At 49.8% G+C, this 20961-nt stretch overlaps 1 protein-coding gene across 4 annotated transcripts in view; it reads right to left on the bottom strand.

Moving 5' to 3' along the window:
• The window catches only part of Hspa12a (heat shock protein family A (Hsp70) member 12A), a 153842-nt gene that overhangs the window by 50131 nt on the left and 82750 nt on the right, over window positions 1-20961 (bottom strand). The window contains exon 1 of one of the 4 annotated variants that reach the window (XM_021192545.2): window positions 20145-20309. The exons of 2 other annotated variants lie outside the window; for them this stretch is intronic. In XM_021192545.2, coding sequence (XP_021048204.1) covers window positions 20145-20187 — 43 coding nt within the window. In that variant the 5' untranslated portion in view covers window positions 20188-20309. Of the gene's footprint in view, window positions 1-19686; window positions 20098-20144; window positions 20310-20961 lie in introns of those variants that run through there. One more of the 4 variants, XM_029537341.1, reaches the window with a different exon arrangement.

Raw genomic sequence — 20961 nt, forward strand, 5'->3', positions numbered from 1 at the left:
GGGAGCACACACTGAGCAGGGAGCACACACTGAGCAGGGAGCACACACTGAGCAGGGAGCACACACTGAGCAGGGAGCACACACTGACCAGGGAGCACACACAGACCAGGAAGCACACACTGACCAGGGAGCACACATTGACCAGGATGCACACACTGAATGGTTCCCTTATGAAAAGTTCAGAACAGGCAGGATGGGCTAGGGAGTCGACAGGCACTGAGAAGGGGCGCAGGAAATTTTGTGGAGTGCTGAGATTATAAGAGTGGGTGAGGTAGCTCAGTTATAGAACGCTGGTCTAGCAAGCACTTAGCCCTGGACTCCATGTGCTGACTGCATAAATTGGGTGTGGTGGTACATGCTTGTAATAACACTTAAGAGGCAGAGACAGAAAGATGAGGAGTTCAAGCCCATCCTCAGCTATACAGCAAGTCTAAGGCCAGCCTGGACTGCACACACACACACACACACACACACACACGCACGCACGCACGCACGCAAGCACGCACGCACGCACACACACACGCACACACACACACGCACACACACACACGCACACACACACACCAAACAAACCCCCCAAAAAACAATCAAACAAAAACCATCCTCTATCTATTTTGCCTGACGTGCTTGGAACTTGTTGCTTCTTGTTGCCGTGGTAACAAGTTATTACCATTTAGTGCCTTAACACAAAAATGACTTCATTCTCTTATAGTTCTCCAGGTCAGGCATCTGAAATGGGTCTAATGGCCACATTCAAGGTTTAAGAGGGCAGGGCTAGTTCATTGGTGTGGTGCCAGGGAAGAATCCATCCTCTGCATTTTCCAGACTCCTAAGGACACCTGCATTCCTCAGCTCAATTCCCCTCTGACTTTACAGGCAGCAACGCTGCCATCTTCAAAATGTCATGTCTGATTATCCTATCTGTCTTCTTCCCCATGATGGCCCTTGAGATCACATTGGTGCACATGGGTAATCCAAGAATTCTGCCTTCCCTTCTCCTAACCACACCTGCCTGGTCCCTCTGTCATGCCAGGTAATAATCAGAGTATGTTCCTGGGAAATACCAGCTTAGTCCATTTGGAATGCATGAAAATGATGGAGCTATCAGGTGTTCCAATAGATTGGGAGTGCTAACCTGCAGCTTTAGGGGTGGACAGAGGTTGGCTCTGGGCGGGGCTCCCAGCTGTTTCCTCTTTCCTTCCTTTTGCTGACTTTCTGCAGAGGACAGGGAAGCTCCAGCCCTGTGAACCAATGCAGCCTAGCTTTACCCTGGCCCTGCCCAGGAGGCATTGGACAAGAGTGATGTCTGCCCCTACCTCTCCCCTGCCTGCCTGCCTGCCCGCCCGCCTGCCCGGATGCCCTGCGGCCAGAGCCTGCAGACCCCAACTGCTTCTGGCCAGTGCTGTCCTGAGTGTGCTTTGTCTTCTTTTTTGCCCCAGGGCCCTCACCCTCCATTAGCTTCCAGCAGCTACCTGGCTTCCATGCCCCGAGGATGGATTCTTCCCAGCAAACCTCCCCTGAGACACTCTGGTGCAGGCTTCTTTCTCAGCTCCATCCTCCAAGTGAGGAAAGAAAAACTCAGAGAGGTTTGGGGGCCGCAGAATCCTCACAGCAGGTCAGAGCAGAGGCTTGGGCTCAGGACTCAGTGGTTCCCAGCTTACCACCTTTCTCCCAGAGAAAGTCCAGGTCAGGGACCCTGTCCGTCTTGCCCTGATCGGTCCCCACCCCACCCCCAAGGTCCTAGTAGCTACACTTCATGGGTGTAACTTCTGACCTCAACCTCAGACTACTCAAATGCACTCTACCTGAACTGAGGCTTCTCAGAGGCAAGATGGAGCCCTCTCAGGGCCTCTAGCCAGAAACGTGGTGTTCGGGGCTGTGTTTGTGTTCTGCAGTTTGTTTCCAGCTAAGGACTGAGATTCTCTTAGAACGTGGGTTTGCCTTCTCTCCTGCCCCTCACCTCAAGACTCTGGAGAAAAATATTTTTTTAGAAAATTGATTTATTGTATTTTATGTATTTGAGGGGGGGGGGTGCGCACGTGAGAGCCCTGTGAGGAGTGGAGACCGTCAAGTGGGTGAGGTCAAGTGCTCAGCAGGGACGCATGCCCTCAAGGGTCTCTATGTCTCTGGCTTCATCAGGTCACTCAGCAAGGATGTTGGTTTCCTGACTGAACCTCATTCAATGCACAAAGTTTTATGTTAAAAAGCCACATGAATGAGGTGAGTTCTGACTTTTCCACACCCCAACCCTGAATCCCACCCTGTGGCTGCCGCCCTGTGTAAGCACCACAGGTTCAGCTCCTAGCACACAGCCCTTGGAGGTATCCATGAATGTTCACTGAAGGCCGGAGGTGTGCGGTATTGGGAGAATCTGTGTCCATAACCAGCCAGATCCTGTGGGTTCACATTTGACTGAATCAAATAAAACTAAAAGTTTCTACCATCTCTGTCCCTTTATGTGAATTTCAGTCTTTTTCCCTCTTTAGTACCTTCCAACTCTGTGGCTCCCTCTCCTCCACAAACCTCTACACACACACACACACACACACACACACACACAGAGACACATACATATATACACACAGAGACAGAAATGTGCAAACAGAAACACTCACACACACACACACACAAAGACTGACAAGCCCACACAGACACACATACACTCCCTCACTCACACAAACACACACTCACACTCACACACAGAGACACACATAAACATTCACACACATACATTCATACACACATACATGCACACACACAGACACATACATATACACAGAGACAGACACATGCAAACAGACACACTCACATACACACACAGACTGACACACACTCACTCACACACAGACACACATATACACTCACACACATACACTCATACACATAGATTCACACACACACATATACCCACACAGACACGCACATATGCAGACCACACACACACACACACACCCCCCTCCCTGAACGGGTCTGGCAGTACCACACACACAGCAGCAGAATTAAGGCTTGACTGAGTCTTGTATGATCAACACTCTCCCCTTCCGCCATCCACTTTTGGATGATGAGAGTCCCACTGTTTAAGTGCATCCCCTAAAGCCACGTCCTAGAAACAACCTCAAACTCACCCAGGTCACAGCACTGAAAACTGTCTGGGTGGTGACAAGGACTGGATGGGGACAGGGCCTCCCCGATGGCGGCTGCAGGTCGGTGCTTTAGAGGACCCATTCCTTCCAGCTGTCCGGTGGCACCCACCACTGTGTCATGCTGCAGCCGTTAGACTACACTAGATCCAAAGCAGGCGTCAACATTGTGTTCCTGAACTTCCCTTCTTCCAGAACCAACACAAACAAACCTCTACCCTAACTAAGCCTAGCAGCCTCAGAAAACATATTCACCCAGGGGGAGCACCCCTCAAACCACCAGGCTGAAGCTGGGTGCTGCTATCTCAAACCCCCTCCTCCCATCACCCCCATTCTTGGCTTGCCCCAGGAAACAGCACAGCCCTGCTGTCACTAGGCATGTTCTGCAGTTCAGCATCACTTTTGAGGATTCTGTTTCTTTATCTGGACACAAAGAGGTGGCTCTGATGGCTGCCACCCTCCTGTTTTAACCACTCCTCGACTGAACACTCCAGGTCACTCAGACTGGCATGCAAATGACAAAGCAATTGCAACTCACCAGTTCAATGGTCCCATGTTGCTGCAACTTACCAACAAATTGTGAACCCTTCCCCCATAAAAACTGTGACTCTGGGGACTGGAGTGATGGCTCAATGGTTAAGAGCACTGGCTGTTCTTTTAGAGGTCCTCCGTTCAATTCCCAGCAGCCCATATAGTGGCTAACAACCATCTGTAATGGGATCTGATGTCCTCTTCTGGTGTGTCTGAAAGTTACAGTGTACTCAATATAAATAAAATAAAATAATTATTTAAAAATAAACTGTGACTCTGAAAAAGTGTTGCTCCAATGTCTGTCAAAAGTAGACATTGGACTATGCCAGTGCCTGGCAAATACAGAAGTGGATGCTCACAGTCATCTATTGGAGGAGCTAGAGAAAGTACCAAGGAGCTGAAGGGGTCTGCAACCCTATAGGTGGAACAACAATATGAACTAATCAGTACCCTCAGAGCTCGTGTCTCTAGCTGCATATGTAGCAGAAGATGGCCTCGTGAGTCATCATTGGGAGGAGAGGCCCTTAGTCTTGCAAACTTTATATGCCCCAGTACAGGGGAATGCAGGGCCAGGAAGTGGGAGTGGGTGGGTTGGGGAGCAGGGCCAGGGGAGGGTATAGGGGACTTTCGGGATAGCGTTTAAAATGTGAATGAAGAAAATATCTAATAAAAAAAGTAGACATTGAGACATTTGTTACAATTTAACTTGTCTATATTTTCATGTATATGGGTGATCTGCCTGCAGAGGTCAGAGGCCCTGAAAACGGGATGACAGATGGTTGTGATATGCTATGTGGGTGCTGGGAATCCAACCCAAGTCCTCTCAAAAAGCAGCCAGTGCTCTTAACAGCTGAGTCATCTCTCAAACCCCAGGGTGTGTTCTCAATATGCCCAGTTTCTGGTAAAAAGAAGATGAGACTATACTAGTTTATCACTGCTATTGCAAAACAATTCTTTTCACTCCAAAATTTAGTGGCTTAAAATATCTACTTATTTGTAAAGAATTCCACAATGATAGTTTCTCACCTGGGGTCCCCTCACAAATCCTTCATCTGAAAGTTTGATGGTTAGTTACTGCATGGCCCATGGCAGCCTTCCTTGTGCCTGATATAGCTGGGCAAAACAATTCACATGGCTGAACCCTGAAGCCACTGGGTAAGAGCAGAGTACCAGCTGTGTGTGCCTGGACTTATGTGCTATTCGGGTGACAATCTATCGTAAGAGCATGCTATCAGTGACAGTTAATCATGACTGTCAACGTGACTGGATTCAGAACCACCTAAAGGACAAACCTCTGGGTATATCTGGGAGGGCGTTCCTGGAGATGGTTAACTGGGGAGGGAAGAACCACCCTGAACATGGGAGGCCCCTACTGAATAAAAGGAGAAAAGCCTGAGAGGCAGCAGCCATTGCTCTCTGCACCTCGAACTCCTCCCTCCTTGTCTTTCCCGCCGTGATGGACGCTGTGATGGACGGTGCCCTTCCTGAGCTAAAATAAACCCTCCTGGGCTGCTTTTGTCAGGTGTTTTGTTACGTCAACCATAAAGCCAGCGGATGCATGACCAGAAACCCGTTTTGGAATGGAATAAATGTCGCTTTGTGAAACCACCTGGGTGCCTCCTCACAAACCACCGTGGTCTCCAGTGCTGGTGACCCTCTCGCTGCCTGGCCCACAGGCTGGCACTGGGAAATGTCACTCTGTGATGGCCTCATTCTGTCATCTGAGCCAGCAGTGGCTGCAACTCTTAGTGCAGCGTTACCGGTGGCCTCCTCCTTACTGGTGTGGATGGTTCAAGTCTACTTGCCTTCACCGAGCTGACTATGGGCTTCTTCTGCAGACCGGTCTGACTCTGAAAAGAGGAATGCTATCCAACTGATTTAAAGGGAGGTGGTGCTGAATCAGCTCTGCGTGACTGACAGACACCCCAAATGCAGAGACAGTGTAGACACCTATCCCTAATCCCTAAGCCATGCCTTCCTGAGGCCACCTGGCTGTTTTTCTTGAGCCATGCAGTCAGGTTCTCAAAACAAAGCTCTTGCATCCTAGCTTCATGGTCACAGTCTCCTGCTTCAGTAGGCTTCATCTCCTCATGTCCTACCCTGGGGACAAAGTAAGCAGTGTATGAGGTCGCAGGCCACCAGTTTGGACCAGGCCTAACCTGCCCTGGCTTTCTGAATACTTTGGAGTTCTCCACTGTGTCTCCACTCCCAGCTCCATGGATTCTCAGGCTCTACCTGGGCAGCATTGTTCAGTCTAGGGCCTGACCACAGATTCCTGGCAGGCTCTGTGTCTCCTTGCTTCAGAGCTATTGAGGAGCAGACTAAGAAGCACAAATGAAGTCTCCACAATTTCCTAGCAGAAAGAGCCTGAGAGCCCAGGCTGGGAACTTACCTCCTACTCGATGGATCACCGAGGCTCCCTGCCTGACAAGGCATGGCCTGGACCTTAGGATTCCCTACCATCTGAGGTGGGGTCTTCTACAAACCACAGGGATCCTGTTTGTAACTCTTGCAATGACGAAATTCTCCGAGGCTGGAACTATTCTACCCGTTGATGTAATCGTGGTTACATAACTATATTATCTTTGTCAAAATCCACGGAACAGAATACCTGGAAAGCTTTCACCTCACATGACTTACATCTCAATAAAACAAAGTTTCAAGGAACCACCCCAGCAGGGAACCCCACCTGCTTACCTAGCCCCATACCCCCCGCCCCCTGCTAGCAGTTCCCAGTGTGCTTCAAATAGCAATGAGGAGACCTGAAACTGAACATGCATAATTGTGCTCAGGGCAAGTTCTTGACGCACTCGATGTCCTCAGCTCTCAGAACCTCAGCTCTCAGGTGACATCACAAGGTTCAGAGAGGTTGAGCAACTTGTTTGGTCCAAGGACAGGTGACCAGAAAGTGTGGGAGCCAGAACTCAACCAGGACTTCTTACTATCACACCTGCCTTGCCCCACCCACAAATGCCCACAGTAGCTGCTGAATAGCGTCAGGTACTTACTTCTTACACTTAAGTGAGGCCCTGAGAGACTAACTGATGTGCCTTAGCCAGTAAGAAGCAGCACCGAGATTCGAAACAAACACTGATTCCAAAGCTCTCTCTATTTTATTGTTCACAAAGACCAGGGAACCCTCCTACCCCATCCTCAAGGGTGGCACGATTCTGGAGGACTCTGCTTTCTAATTCTGCCCATCCCATTGCCCTAGTCAAGACTATTAGAGGCAAAGCCCAAGGAAGAAATGGGTCTTAATATCTTCAAAACATCTTGCTCAGTTTGAGACAGGAAAGCCCAAGGTTAGAGAGATGGACCTTTCCCAAGGCAGTCATGCAGTACTGGGGACGCACCTGGCTTTCCTGGCTCGGGCAAGCATGGCTCTCTCCAACCCCTGAGTTCTCTCAGCATTTTCTGAGAGATAAGAGGGAGTTTAAGGAAACAGTGTGCACCTGAGTGTGACCAGGCTTCTTGGGACAGCCTTGTTCCCAGGATCTGCTCCAGTGTCCTGCTGTGTGAGCCTTTGTCAACTGGCCAAGGATACATCCTCAACACACCTCCCACAGATAACCACTCAAACCCCCCACGGAGGGTCCTCCGTCAGTCGCCGACTTTAAACAAACTGGCATGATGCATCAGATGATGCATTTGGCATCATTTGATGAGCATGGTGTCCCTCCAGCTAAGCTCTAACTGCTAGATGGGAAGACCACAGCTGGACCCGATGTCTGTGTTCCCCTCAAATGGGTCCACTGGCCAGTTCCATGTGCACAGAGCAGGGCCCGGCATGCATCGGAAAATTCTGCCATGGGTTTGCCCTGTGTTCTCACTGGAAGGACACAGTGGTCACTCACCCTGTGCAGCATGAAGTACTTGAAGAAAGGAAAATAGTTTTCTCCAAGGAAAGATTAAAGAAGATACCTCCGACAGGCTGCACAATCGCCCTGTGTATATGCACAAGCCTCAGCTCGGCGCTCTGTCCTGCATTATCTGAGCTGGAACCATGTGGGCGAAACCTCTAGCCATCAAAAGGCATGCCCACTGACTCTCTGCTCCCAGCAGATGATGTTATCCTACAGCCAGGTGTGACTGTTCCAGGGTGTCTGAACGTACGCATCACCTCTGGAAATCTGGACAGACGGAACAGATGGCAGACAGAACGATGGACAAAAAAAATCCTTAGAGTAACCAAATACTGTCACATCAACATGGGTTCTTTGGTGGCCACAGTGACCTGTGGTTATAGACTACACACAGTGGGCCTGCAGGGAGGGAGGCCAGGTGTCAAGTGTCACAGTGGAGGTAGGGAAAGACTTGCCAGGCTCCTCACACAGACAGATCTGCCCTCACACAGGCCTGGCACTGGTCACCACTCCAGGATCTTTACCTTAAAGACACCTGTTTTGCTTCCTCAAGCAAAAGAGATTTTTGTCTAATGCACTAGTGAATGGCCTTTTACCAAAGACATTCTGCCAACCAGGCAAAAAGATCGGCGGCCACTGTGGCCAGGGCTCTGACGTGAAGAACAAGTGGTCATGGCAATTTGGTTTCAGACTTCATGGCTCAGAATCAAGCTTGTTCTTTACATACTGTTTGAAATGTAACTTCTGCAGGGAGAGACAAGCCATTCATTTATTTAGTGGCAATGAAGTTTAGGACCTATGTCATCCAACATCCTTCCATCCATGTTCTGAGGCTCCCTCTGCCTCCTGAGGGTGAAGGTCTGGAGAGGTGGACAGTAGAGTGGGTTCTTATCCCAGCGCTTCGGGGTCTTATCTTAGGATAAGTCCTAAGTGGTCTGTTCCCATCCTGAGCTCAGAATCTGCTCACCTGGAAAAACTGAAGGAAAGACCTAACCCAGAGGTGGGACAGTCTGGGTCTCTGGCATTCACAACAAGCTCTGCTGTCTGACAGTCGCCTCCATCTTCGCTGGAGACTGGGACTCCTTACATTTGTGACATTTCCAAGCCAGCTCACAGAGAGAAGGAAAAGAAAGGAAGTGGCTAGGGGAAAACAGCTTTCAGAGCAGTGGAACAGAGAGAGGCGAGCAGGAGGCCACAGGGTCAGACCACAGCTTAGACGCCCACACCCGGCATCCTGGAGAGAACCAAGTGTCTGGGCAGAAGAACCGCTGTTCTTCCTTCTTCGTTACAGAGAAGCCAGCGAGACCCTGGAGGACAGGGTGCACAAACTAGATGACCGGAAGCTGGCAAAGTCCACAGCCCTAACAGATCCGAGGGCTAGGCAGAGAGCAGGGGCTAACGAAGCAGGGGCCCCAACCACAGAACTCACAACCTGTTAGAGGACAGAGGTCAAGCGGCCACCATCTTAAAAGGTGAGACAGTGACCTGACAATACCTTCCCGGAACTTCTGCTTCAGCTATGAAAATCAAAACGCTGCAGTCAGAACTACCGTCCCGTCTGGAAACGCCCAGGAAGCAGTCTGCAGAATGTGTATACACAGAAATTAAGCAAGAACGAAGACAGGCGGGAGGCTCCACCCTGTTAGGGAAAAATACTTTAAATAGACCTTGATCCCCATGTGAATACAAACATTTCTAATATGATATTATATATTTTCCTAGAGGTCTTCATATTCTGCAAAGTCATACTCAAAAAGAAAAAAAAAATCACAGTATTCACGAGGGAAGCAGAGCTGACACACTTTTCTCAACACCTTTGGAACCTTTGGAATCTGTTACCAGAATCTTCCCTCCAACAGCCATTCCTATAACACTGTGAAAAACTGGTGTGGTTAAATTAGCTTTCCCAGTTCTCTGCAGAGATGGAGAAACTCGCCCTTGCTGAGTAGGTGAGCATTTTCATTCTTGGTCTTGTTAAACACCCATCCCGCTTAACTGTTGGCTACTGATAGATTCAGGGGGAGAGGAAGACATTGTCTTAAGCTCTGTGCCAAATGGTGATCTGCAAGCCTCCAGTGGATAGTTTGTTACATGGACGGTCAGTGGATTGGTAACAAAAAACACAAAAAGAAGCTGATGTAGAAAGGGACCTGTTGGGAGGGAGGGAAGAGAAGGCAAGGGTAAGAGTAATCATACAGGAGACTGCCAGAGAGCATAGTTAACCAGCATAAAATAGTTGTTTAAGCCTACCCACTATTTTCTCACAGGGACAACATCTTCGTGGCTCCTCCAGAGCCTTCTTGACTTCTGTTTGAGTGGGATGGAAGCTTCTAAAACAGCCAGGACGTGCACCAACTCAGGTGCACCCATAAAACTTTCTGCTTCTCCTTACTCATAAGGAAATTTATCCTGACTCATCAAAACACAGGCGCAATGTGGGAACCACAGATGACCGGCATGACTCTCCTGGACACCGACAGCATCATCTGTCCATCATGGAGACACGGACTGCAGCAGACACTCCCAGGCCTCAGACTGCTGCACTGCACTCCAGACTTGCCGAGGGAGGGGCTCTGCCCTGCAGGCTCTGGCGACATACAAGTGTTTTAAAGGTTGGACTTTCAACATTTCAGTCCAGCTGACCCTGTTAGAGGAAACCTCACACATTCTTTGCAAAATCTCCCTTCAAAGTGGCCCTCCATTATGCCCCCCTTGTATCTTGTGTGGTCTAGCCTTGTAACCTCACTGTACTTCAGAAACAAAGCAGATGATTTTCTGCTCCTAGGAAGGCCCAGGGAAGCTTGCAGCTTCCTCTTGTTCTCTCTCTGCCACCAGACCATTACATCAGAAGCCTGGGCTGGCCTCCTGGAAGAGACGAATCTGACTCAGAGACAGCACTGTCCCCATACTCTCTCACTGTCCAGTGTAGAACAGCCATGAATGAGCACAGGGAAGACGACCCCACCCCCCACCCCCCCTACCCCCCCAGCACCTGCCCACAACATGGCTAGCAAAACAGACATAGTTGCTTTAACTCATTAGAGACTGCCTGAGCAAATATATTGAGACATCTTTGTAGATGTTTCACTAGCTCCTTGATACGTTGATAGTTTTCCCTACCTGGGAGTCCATAAATCTTTAGATCTTTATTTAGCATGGGTCTCTGACTCAGCCTGAAGATGGCACTGTCTCTGAGGAACCTATCAAGATTGAGTCAAACCAAAGGTAAGATACCAAGAAGGAACTTTCTCCAACAAACAGACCTCAAGGGAGACAGAAGACCTTCGAGCTAACAATCCCCAATCCATGGAGACTTCTACCTCTCTGGCTGAGGCAGACACAGTAAGGGCCCAACTATTCAGTGTATCAAGTCCTAATTTCCAGAGCCTTCGGATGTATGGCTTTGTATGAATAAAGGAATTCTTTGGGTGACTAAGTTAAGGACCTTAGGAAATGATGCCTGATGGTCTAGGTGCACCTGACAGGAGCTTCTTATGCTATCATCATTATGGATGCTCTGACACTGGGCAAAGTGGAGATGGCACAATGAAGGCAGAGTTGGGAGCCATGGACTCTGAAGATGGGAGAAGTAGCCTTGAGTCGAGGGATGCATGCTTCCAGAAGAGTGAAAATGTAGGACACCAGTGGACACTCCAGAGGGGACATAGCAAGGCTAATTACCTTGCAGTGAGACCCATCTTAGGATTCATGTCTGCCATCCAGGAATCTAAGATAACATATTTGGGCTGTTGGGCTATGATACAGCTCAGCTGGTAGACTTTTGCCTCATACGTATGAGGGCCTGGGTTCAGTGCCTAGTGCCACATAAGCCAGGGGTGCTGGCACATGCTAGTAATCTTAGCGTTTGTTAGATGAAGGCAGGAGGATAAAGAATTAATACCAACCCGAACTACATAGTAAGTCTGGGGCCATCCTGGGCTACAGAAGACCCTGTCTCAAAAACAAGAAGAAGAAATAATAATAAATAAAATTAAACTGGTTTAGATTGTTTTATTTGTAGTCCTTTTTCTGATGCCTTGGTTTTCCCTGCCTCCAAGAACCTATCTTTGGAGGTTCATTCGTAATAACACTAGCAGGTGGTCAATAAATAATGCAATTGTCAACACTAAATCTGTGCCTGTTTCATGATCAGACTTGTTCTGTGTGCTTTCCTTGAATAAACTCAGTACCCACAGAAACCTACCCCCAAAAAGGACACTATTATAATCCACATTTTAAAAATATTTATTTTATTATTGATGTGTACGTGTGTGTCTCTGTGTGAGTTTGTGCACACGGATGCAGATGCAGAAGAGGGTGTCAGAAACCCTGGAGCTGGGTCAGGCAGCTGTGGGCCATCCCACTTGGATCCCGTGGGTCCAACTTGGGTCCTCTGGAAGACTACCATATACTCTTAACCACCGAGCTACCTCTCCAAGCCTTGTAACCTGCATTTTGCAGATGAAAAAGGTAAGCTTTTAAGAGTGACAAGTACATGAATGGATTCAAACTCAGAGGGGTCCAGAACCCACATTCTCACCAAGGAGCCTGGTGACATGATAGTCACTGCTACTGTTTGGACGGCCTCTGCAGAGCAGGCGTAGGCCAAGCCCTTTATAAACATCCTCTCACATCACCCAGAAACAGTCAATTAAACCTAGAGGTCAAACTCACCTGAACCTACAAGAGTGGGATTTTAGCCGGCCCTCCTGCCTGCCTTGGCACACCCAGAGAGGGCAAAGATGGGGATCCAGGGGGATGGTTCACCTTCCCAACAGGGATATTTGAAAGTGAAAGGGATGCAGTTAGTAACCCTTGTTACTGACAACCCTGTTGTCAGGCTGCTGTTAGAGAGTCAGGTTTAGAACCAACAATGCCAGACACATGGACATGAAAAAGATCAGAGCAGCAAGAACAAGAGCCAGTGTGTGGACAACTCAGGGTTCCCGGATGGGTGTGTCTTGGGGGCAGCTGCTGTGCCATTGGACTTTCTCAGCTTTTAGGTCCCAGTCAAGGCTGAGGCCAGCCTACAAAAGCCCACGTCTATAGCTTAGAACTGTGGGTGGGGCCCACTTGGGTAGAGAAATTCTTTTGAGGTCAGAGGCTAGACAGTCTTCCTGGATAGAGTCCAGGGGTGCAAAGACCTTGAATCCCACTGGCTGCCTGTTCAGAATATCCAGTGAGAAGCTGGGAGCTTTGGTGAAAGGCCAACTGGGGTGAGCAGCCTGAGACCTCCTGGGTTCTGGACAAGGCTCTCTGCACAGGCCTTGTCTGTGCCTGCCTGGCTGTAGAGGTTTCAGGCTGGCCTTTCTGTACTCTGAACCTCCTGGGCAAAACACACCTGCTGACAGCTGCCCCATCCGACTCCACAGGATTCGGGATAATAAACAACAGCAGACGACAGCTAGCATGGGACACACTCAGCACTTACTCAGAGCAGCTACGGGAGAGAGGGACATCCCATCTGAAGTGTGTAGTGTGAGTGTTTTCACTTTATAAATGAAGAAATTGAGGTGGGAATGGCTTTTGGGATCTGGGGGGACTTGCCAGTCAGTGGGGAAGGCAGGCCTGTCCTCTCTACTCACTGTCGCTGCTTAGAATCTTGTTGGACCGGGTACACAGCCACATCTCTCATACGTTTTCCACTTGATTTTAAGACTCGGCAGTGAGCTTTGCAAATGCACGGTCCCAGGCCTCATTTCCTGAAAGGTCCATTAGTTGGAATAGAAATTATAACACCAATGTCATCAGTTACACCCATCCATCAAAGAGAATGTCTCCACCTGCCGCTGTGACCTGCCTCGCTCTGGAGCTCTGTGGGCTCCCTGTGGACAGCCTAGGCACAAAGTCTTCTGTGGGCAGGATCATCTACCAGAAGGAAAACCTGATTTTAGACATCCTTGCCTCATGCTGAGTTCCTCTTGTTTATGGCAAGGAACACAGATTTTTCATTTGTAAAATTGATATGTCTTCCCAAAATAAAGGCATATTTCTAAACAGTAGGTTGGCTTTTTAAAAGAAGCTATAAATCAGTCTTGTGGGGCAGGGGTGTCCATATATCCACTGCAGTCAGAGCCTGTATTCATATCACCCCGAGAGGTCCTGCTACCCTAGAACCTGAAGGTAAGCCTCAGGGTCACCCACTGCAGAGCCACCCACTTTATAGGTTATTGGTGAGGACTGAATAAGATCCAAACTGGAGAGTGCCTGTAGCCCCAGCTACTCAGAAGCCTTCAGAGTAGGAATCCAAGGCTTGTGTGGACTGCACAGTGAGACCCCTCCTCAAAACTGGAGAAGATGGTGACAGACACTGGCTTGGAGCTGCTACCCAAGAGAGACATGCTGATTCTGAACACATGGGGCCAGCAGAGGCCTGTCTGCTGCTACTCCCTGCCCCCACCCTAGATGAATAGGTCTCTTGGATACAAAATGTCTTCCATAGGCTCCGGTAAAGGAGCAGAGAGGAGGCTGGGTTACCTACCAGCTTTGGTGGGGTGACTGAATCCTGAAGGTTCTGATAAGCAACGGATTCATCTCTTAATAGACACAGGGCTGAGGGTGGGCCTGGTTGGAGGAAGAAAGCTGAAGGCCTGCCCTTGAAGGGTGATTGCTCTTCCTGCCCCCTTCCTGCCTGCCCCCTCCCAACCCCTGCTTCCCAATTGGCTACTATGAGGTGAGCTCCTTTGTGCTGCAAGCTCCCTGCTACAATGTTGTGCCTCCCCACAAGCTGAGAGCTAAAGACCAAGGGTGCAAGCTGAAAGAACAATTGATTTCCCCCTTTAACTCGTTTCTCAGGCAGTCGTTTGTTTGTTTGTTTGTTTGTTTTGTCACAGCAAAGAAAGATAGGACAAACACAGGTTGACACCAGTTGTGTGGCACCTCCTGGAAGTGGCGAAAAACGGTTGTCTAGGAGAAGAGGTTTGGATGTAGCAGGTCTGGGGAGACGCAGTCCTGGGATCTAGGTGACTCTAGCAGGAAAGTCAACCAGAAGGGCATCCTGCGACCACAGAGAGCAACTCCTGCTCTCAGTCCCCAGGGCAACCCAAAAGCAGCCGTCACCCGCCCCACACTGGGGAATATACAGGGATAGAGAAAGAGCCCTGAGAGAATACTCATGCCACTCCCAAGGGGCTGGCTTCAAAAAGGCAGAAACTCAGGTCTAAAGTACCAAAACATAGCCCCAACAGGAGATTGGGGGTAGGGGATGGGGGTCAGGAACAGCTTGATCCACTACCACGGCACCAGGGAAACCTAAATCCTGGCGGACAGAGGCAGGAAGGCAACAAGGAATTCCCTCAGTAAGTGATAAAGTCATTTCCTTCCCATCCCTTATCTGTTTCCAACAACAGACCCAGGCAAGCACCGTGTATTCTCATCACAAACTCAGGAAGCAAAGTCTAGCTGGTGTCTGCATTCCAAGGGATGTTATTTCTCCCAAACCACCATCAGTGTGGCTGAACATCACACTGTGAACAGACATCATGGGCTTAGACAAGCCTGGGGAAGCAGAGAGGGTCTGTAGGGACTGTCTCTGGGCCAGGGACCCTGTTGGGCATTCTGGCTCCTCCCTGGGGAGTTTCCTCTACTCCCCTAACACTCTCTCGCGCTCTCTCTCTCTCTCTCTCTCTCTCTCTCTCTCTCTCTCTCTCTCTCTCTCTCTCTCACACACACACACACACACACACAAGGGGTGTCCATGCCCTCCCTATGTGCTCAGGGGAGCAGGTGCTGTCCCTACCCCAGGATGCTTGATCATCAAAAAGCCCCCGAGTTCTCCTTCCNGGGCATTCTGGCTCCTCCCTGGGGAGTTTCCTCTACTCCCCTAACACTCTCTCTCTCTCTCTCTCTCTCTCTCTCTCTCTCTCTCTCTCTCTCTCTCTCTCTCTCTCTCTCTCTCTCTCTTTCTCCCCCCTCTCACAGGGGTGTCCATGCCCTCCCTATGTGCTCAGGGGAGCAGGTGCTGTCCCTACCCCAGGATGCTTGATCATCAAAAAGCCCCCGAGTTCTCCTTCCCATCTACTTATGCACAGCGGCCATAAAGACGCTTTCTCCCTTACCAAAGAGGCCTATTTATAAGATGAGAGAGCACTTCGCCCCCACAAGATTGAGTCGTCACTCAAAGCCTTGTTGGAATCAAAGCCTCATCTCTTTAGAGATGCCCGGAGCCCCACCCGCCTCTCCCCCTCCAGCTTGGCCCACTTCTGAGCATCTGTGTGCGCTGAAGTGCCACCCTGGAGTGGGCAGGATGTGGATGCCATTCCCCATTGCTGTGGTCTTTCCCATAGTTGCTGACAGAGTCAATCAACACACAATATTTACTGAGAACCTACTCTGTGTCATACTGAGGACCTACTGTGTGTCCTTACTGAGAAGGATGGATTGAAAGATAAGGCCCCTGCCCTTGTAGAGAAAGGCAGTGAGAGAAGAAAGGTCACGAGCTGTCAGACTCCATGACTGACTCAAAGCCAACTCCAGTGTCCACTGTCTGGGCAAGTTACCAACTTCTCAGAGCCCTCAATCACCTCACTGGAGAAATGAGGTAACGATGATGCCAACCCCAGAGGGTTGTTGGGGAACAATAGGACCCAGGCATGCACTCACGATGCACTACCTGAAAACACCAACACAGGTGGATTTTCCCAACATGTGTGACTCTGGTTTCCTGAGAAAGTGAGTTTCGAAGGATGAGTAAGAGTTTTCTATGTCAAGAGGGACATATCACAGGGGAGAATGTCATGTGTCAAGAGCCAAAGAGGGTAACAGGGCTTTAGTAAACATAAGGCATGGAAAGGTCAGGGATGGAGGCTGCCACGCAGGGAACAGAGATTCAGACACATAAGTGGACCAATAATCCAGAATCCTGATACCAAGATCTTTGACTTTTGCTTGGTTCCCTAAAAGAGGGAGGGGAAGGCCTCTATTAATTCTATGTCTAGTCCCACAGACACACTTCATAATGCTCTGAGGGCTTATGACATACCAGGTACTACCTAGAAAAGGCTGTGTCCTCTGACTCCAGCGGCCTAGGCTATAAACCTCACCCAACCCCTTTCCCACAGTGCACTGTGACACCTGTGGCAGAGTGAGGATATATTAGTCACAAACTCCCTCAATGAGTTGTCCGTTCAACGTGTATGGCCAAGGGTAGGTGAGATAATAATAAGGCTCAGCACTTACTTTTGTTAAGATTAACTGCTGGGGTAGTGAAAAGCCCATCTCCAAAGCCTAGGGCTCCACTCCTCCACCAACTCCTGGAGAAAATACCTAGGCTTCCACTGTCTATCCAGCCCTGACTGGGACACCAAAGGACCTGCCCCACATCTGAACCACCAGGTGCCCCACTCTAGCTCTCTTCCTAGGCTCCTGACACAGTAACTCAGGTCATGGGGAGGGGAAGGACTTAAGGTCATCTCAGTTTCTGCAGTCTAACATCCCACACAACAAAGGGGACCCTTCAGATATTCTATTAAGGAACTTTGCTAACGCAGTAAAGCTGAGTCTTAAGGGTCACCTACTCACCAACCAGGTTCAACTATATTCTGCCCTTCTTATTTCATTTCAACTCTACCCACCCCACCCCAGATACCTCTCCAACATGAGAGACCAATGGTTCACAAATATCAATATCCTGGTGCCTGTGTGACGTGCTCATCCATCCACCAATCCATCCATCCATCCATCCATCCATCCATCCATCCATCCATCCATCTGTTCATCTATCCATCCATTCATCCATTCATCTGCTTATCCATCTATCTATCTATCCATCCACCCATTCATTTGCATCAAGAGCATCCTTGAAATAATCCCTTGAAAAGCAACTACTTTGTCATCCCTAACAGTATGGTGACCACCAATGACACCAGTGAGGGCCAAAATAGATAAAATCAGATGGCCTGCATCCTAATCAAAACTTCCTAAATCTGTGACCTTGGACATGTTGTTTACTTTTCTCATCAGTAAAAGAAATGCAGATAACACATTTATTATGAGACTTGAGGAATAAAATAATGCATATGCATCACTGGGCAAAGAACACACAATGGCAAAACCTTAGAAGTAAATGGGGCTCTGATGCTATTAGGAACCATTATCATCCCCCAGTGTGTGTGTGTGTGTGTGTGTGTGTGTTTGTGTGTGTGTGTGTGTGTCAGAATTGGAGGCGGGGATGGGCACCCATTCTCCAGCACTGATTTGTGAAACATAAAGGGATGACAGCTCACAAAGCACAATGAGTTGCCAGGGACTCTTGTCCTTCGGGTGACCAGGCTCCAGATACTTCCCATAGCAAGGTGCTTTGAACTCCTTGGAATCTAAAAACACCCTACAAGAAACCCGGGTGTGCAGCGATATGTTTCCCATGATAGGTGTGAATCTGTCCCAGCTCTGTGTGTTTGTGTGTATGTGTTTTTGCTTGTATGCATGTATGTGTGTATGCATGTGTGTGTATGTGTGTGCATGTATGTGTGTATGTGTATATATGTGTATATGTGTGTTTGTGTGTATGTATGTGTATGTTTGTTGGTGTATATGAGTGTGTATATGTGTGTGCATGTGTATATATGTATATGAGCGTGTGCACATGTGTATATGTGTGTATGTCTGAGTGTGTACATGCGTATATGAATGTGTGCATGTGTGTATATGTGTATGTATGTGTGTGTGTATATATGTGTGTTTGTGTGTATGTATGTGTATATGTGTGTTTGTTGGTATATATGTATATGAGTGTGTGTATGTGTGTGCATGTGTATATATATATGTATATGTGTGTGCATGTGTACATGTGTGTATGTGTGTCAGTGTGTGCATGTTTGTGCATGTATGTGTGTGTGTGTGTGTGTGTGTGTGTGTGTGTGTATGTATAGGATAGAAGCAGCAAGGTGACTTCACAAATCAGGGCTGGGGAGTGGGTGCACACCCCTGCCTCCAATTCTGAGTTGACAGATCTTATACCCAACCTTGCATTTGGCATAACCACCCACTCGTTATCTCAGCATGAGAGACAGGAAACTGGATCAGTTACTCTTAAGCTTAAAGCAATTGTGACACCTCTCACCATCATCCTAAATGTTGGGATTTTTTTTCCAATGTAAAGAAAAAAGGTGAGGAAAATGAGTCGATCAATTGCTTAGTGATGCTCAGACAAAGCAACTGCCAGCAACTGACGTCCGTGGCCTGTGTCCACAGGCTAGTGAAGGTCAGGACAGGAGGTTCAGTCAGTGTGCCTGTTTGAGTTGCACCGCCTGGGCTGGGGTTGTGCTTCTCCCCTTCTGTGAGCTCCCAGCCCCCACCCTGCACTCCTTAGCCACTGCAGTGCTTGAAGGCTGGGGAGGAACCTCCCAGATCCGCAGGAACAATGGGCTGGGAAGGGGGCAGGTGCAGCTAGGAGAGCAACAGAAGAGGGGGCTGTAGCCAATCCACACCAGGGCAAAGAAAACAATTGCCAATGCCAGCCAGCCAGCTACTGCTGGCCTCAGTTTCCCTGCTTTGGGTCTCTGCAGAGCACAGAGCTCTCCCCCCTCCCCACCCCCACCCCGCAACCCTGGTCGGATTTCGCCTTAAGTCCGGGCACGTTACTGTCATCCTTGCACAGCAGCTTGCTTGGAGCTCCTGGGAAACTGGCTAGGGCATCCACTCTAGCCAAGGCCCTGTAGGTCAGGGACACTCGCAGCGCCTCCTGCAATCAACTTTCCCCACTTCAGATGCACAGGAAGAAGACTGGAATCCTGACCAGCCCATCCCCTGTGCGGGCGAAGCCTTGATTTACAACTCTGGCTGGGAAAGCGTTTCATCCTCTTCCCGGATCCCCAGTCACTCCCTCCCTCACCATCTGAGCAGCAACCATGCTCCAAAAGACCTGCTCTACCATAAATGTAAGAAAAGAAGCAAGGTTTCAGTACTCTGCATGGGACACCACACACACACACACACACACACACACACACACACACACACACGCCTCTGACAAATATGGAACAACCTAGTCTCTGTAATTTCTCCCCCCTAATCCAGAGAATCCTGGAGGAGGAAAGGAGAGCGGCGGGACACCCTTTGGCCTGCAGCTGCAGCCGCCACTCTGGCTCCTATGTCCGGAAGGATGGGCTGGAAAGAGAGGATAGTTATAAATCTGATTTCTCCAAGGATCTTACCTCCTGCCTCACTGAGTCACTGAAAGGAGCCGTTGAGGACCCGGGGCCACCTGGCGGCCAGCCATCTACCAGGTCAGCAGTAGCATCCCCAGCGCTGTGCTCAGGCGATGGACAGGAGGGGCGGTTCTCTTGGGAATGATACCCGGCGCTGACAGAGGAGCCAGCCCGAGATGGAAACAACTAGCGTTCCCCAGCTGAGGATTTAGTCCTGGATACAGAGTCCACACCCCGGCACAAGCCTACCACGTGACTGAAGGGCGACCTCCCACCCAGTGGGCCTGATGTCCTGCCCAGAAGCTCTGTTCCGGCCAGGGAGGCAAGACCGAACCAAGGAGTCCACTTTTCTAACGCCCTCGACTGGGCTGCTGGTTGCGGTATACAGCACACCTCATCCTTCCTAGCCCTTCAGCCCATAGCAGCCACGGCAACCAGCCACTGTTCCCTTGCTCCGCACTCACCTCGGGGCCCGGCGTCTCCACCGCCAGCTTCCTTGTCCGCCATGGTCCTGCAGCCTCAGCCCGGGAAAGGAGCCTCCGGTGCTAATCTTAGGCTCTCGAGCTAGGTCTAAGCCTCTGGACAGCGGGAGCACCACTCTGACGCTGCCGCCGCAGCCCGGGCTCCTCCCCCACGCTCCTCCCGGGCCCGCCCCACGGAGCTAAGGCCCTGGAGAAGGCTGGAGTTGGCTCCTCCCCCAAGCTCTGAAACCGCTGGTCGCCGCCCAGCCGAAGCCACACCCCGTGATGTTATTAGCGCAATAGGACTCAGCTTGGGCAGTGGAGGGTCATAGCTGAGCTGGGGTCTCTGCAGCTGATCCAGCCCGGCAGACACAGAAGAGCGCAAGGTCGGATTTCTAGCTCGGGAGTTCCCGCCAGACCCTTCAGCATTCCATGCAAGACACACTCCAGTCCACATCAATGGCCTCTGCCCCTAGGTCCCAGAGGAGCAGACCAAGGCAAGCTCTGGAGACCCTGGTGCAGCCTGGAGCCAGGCCACAACTTGTGCAGGACTGAGCCCCAGCACCCCCACCCCCACTGCCTTTTCCTCTTCAGGGTGCCTACAGGACTGCAAAGCAACTCCTGACCCACTGAGGTACTTGTCGCAGAGACTGTATTGCCCTTCCATATATGGGATGCATCCCTGGCACCATTAAAATAGGACATTAATAATTCAAAACTTCCATGGTTGAGTGATTCACTGGTCTCTGCCCTCTGGCTGGCCAGCGCTCTCTCTCTCTCTCTCTCTCTCTCTCTCTCTCTCTCTCTCTCTCTCTCTCTC

This window comes from Mus pahari, chromosome 1, assembly GCF_900095145.1.
Source record: "Mus pahari chromosome 1, PAHARI_EIJ_v1.1, whole genome shotgun sequence".
In the NCBI taxonomy this organism is placed as follows: Eukaryota; Metazoa; Chordata; class Mammalia; order Rodentia; family Muridae; genus Mus; species Mus pahari.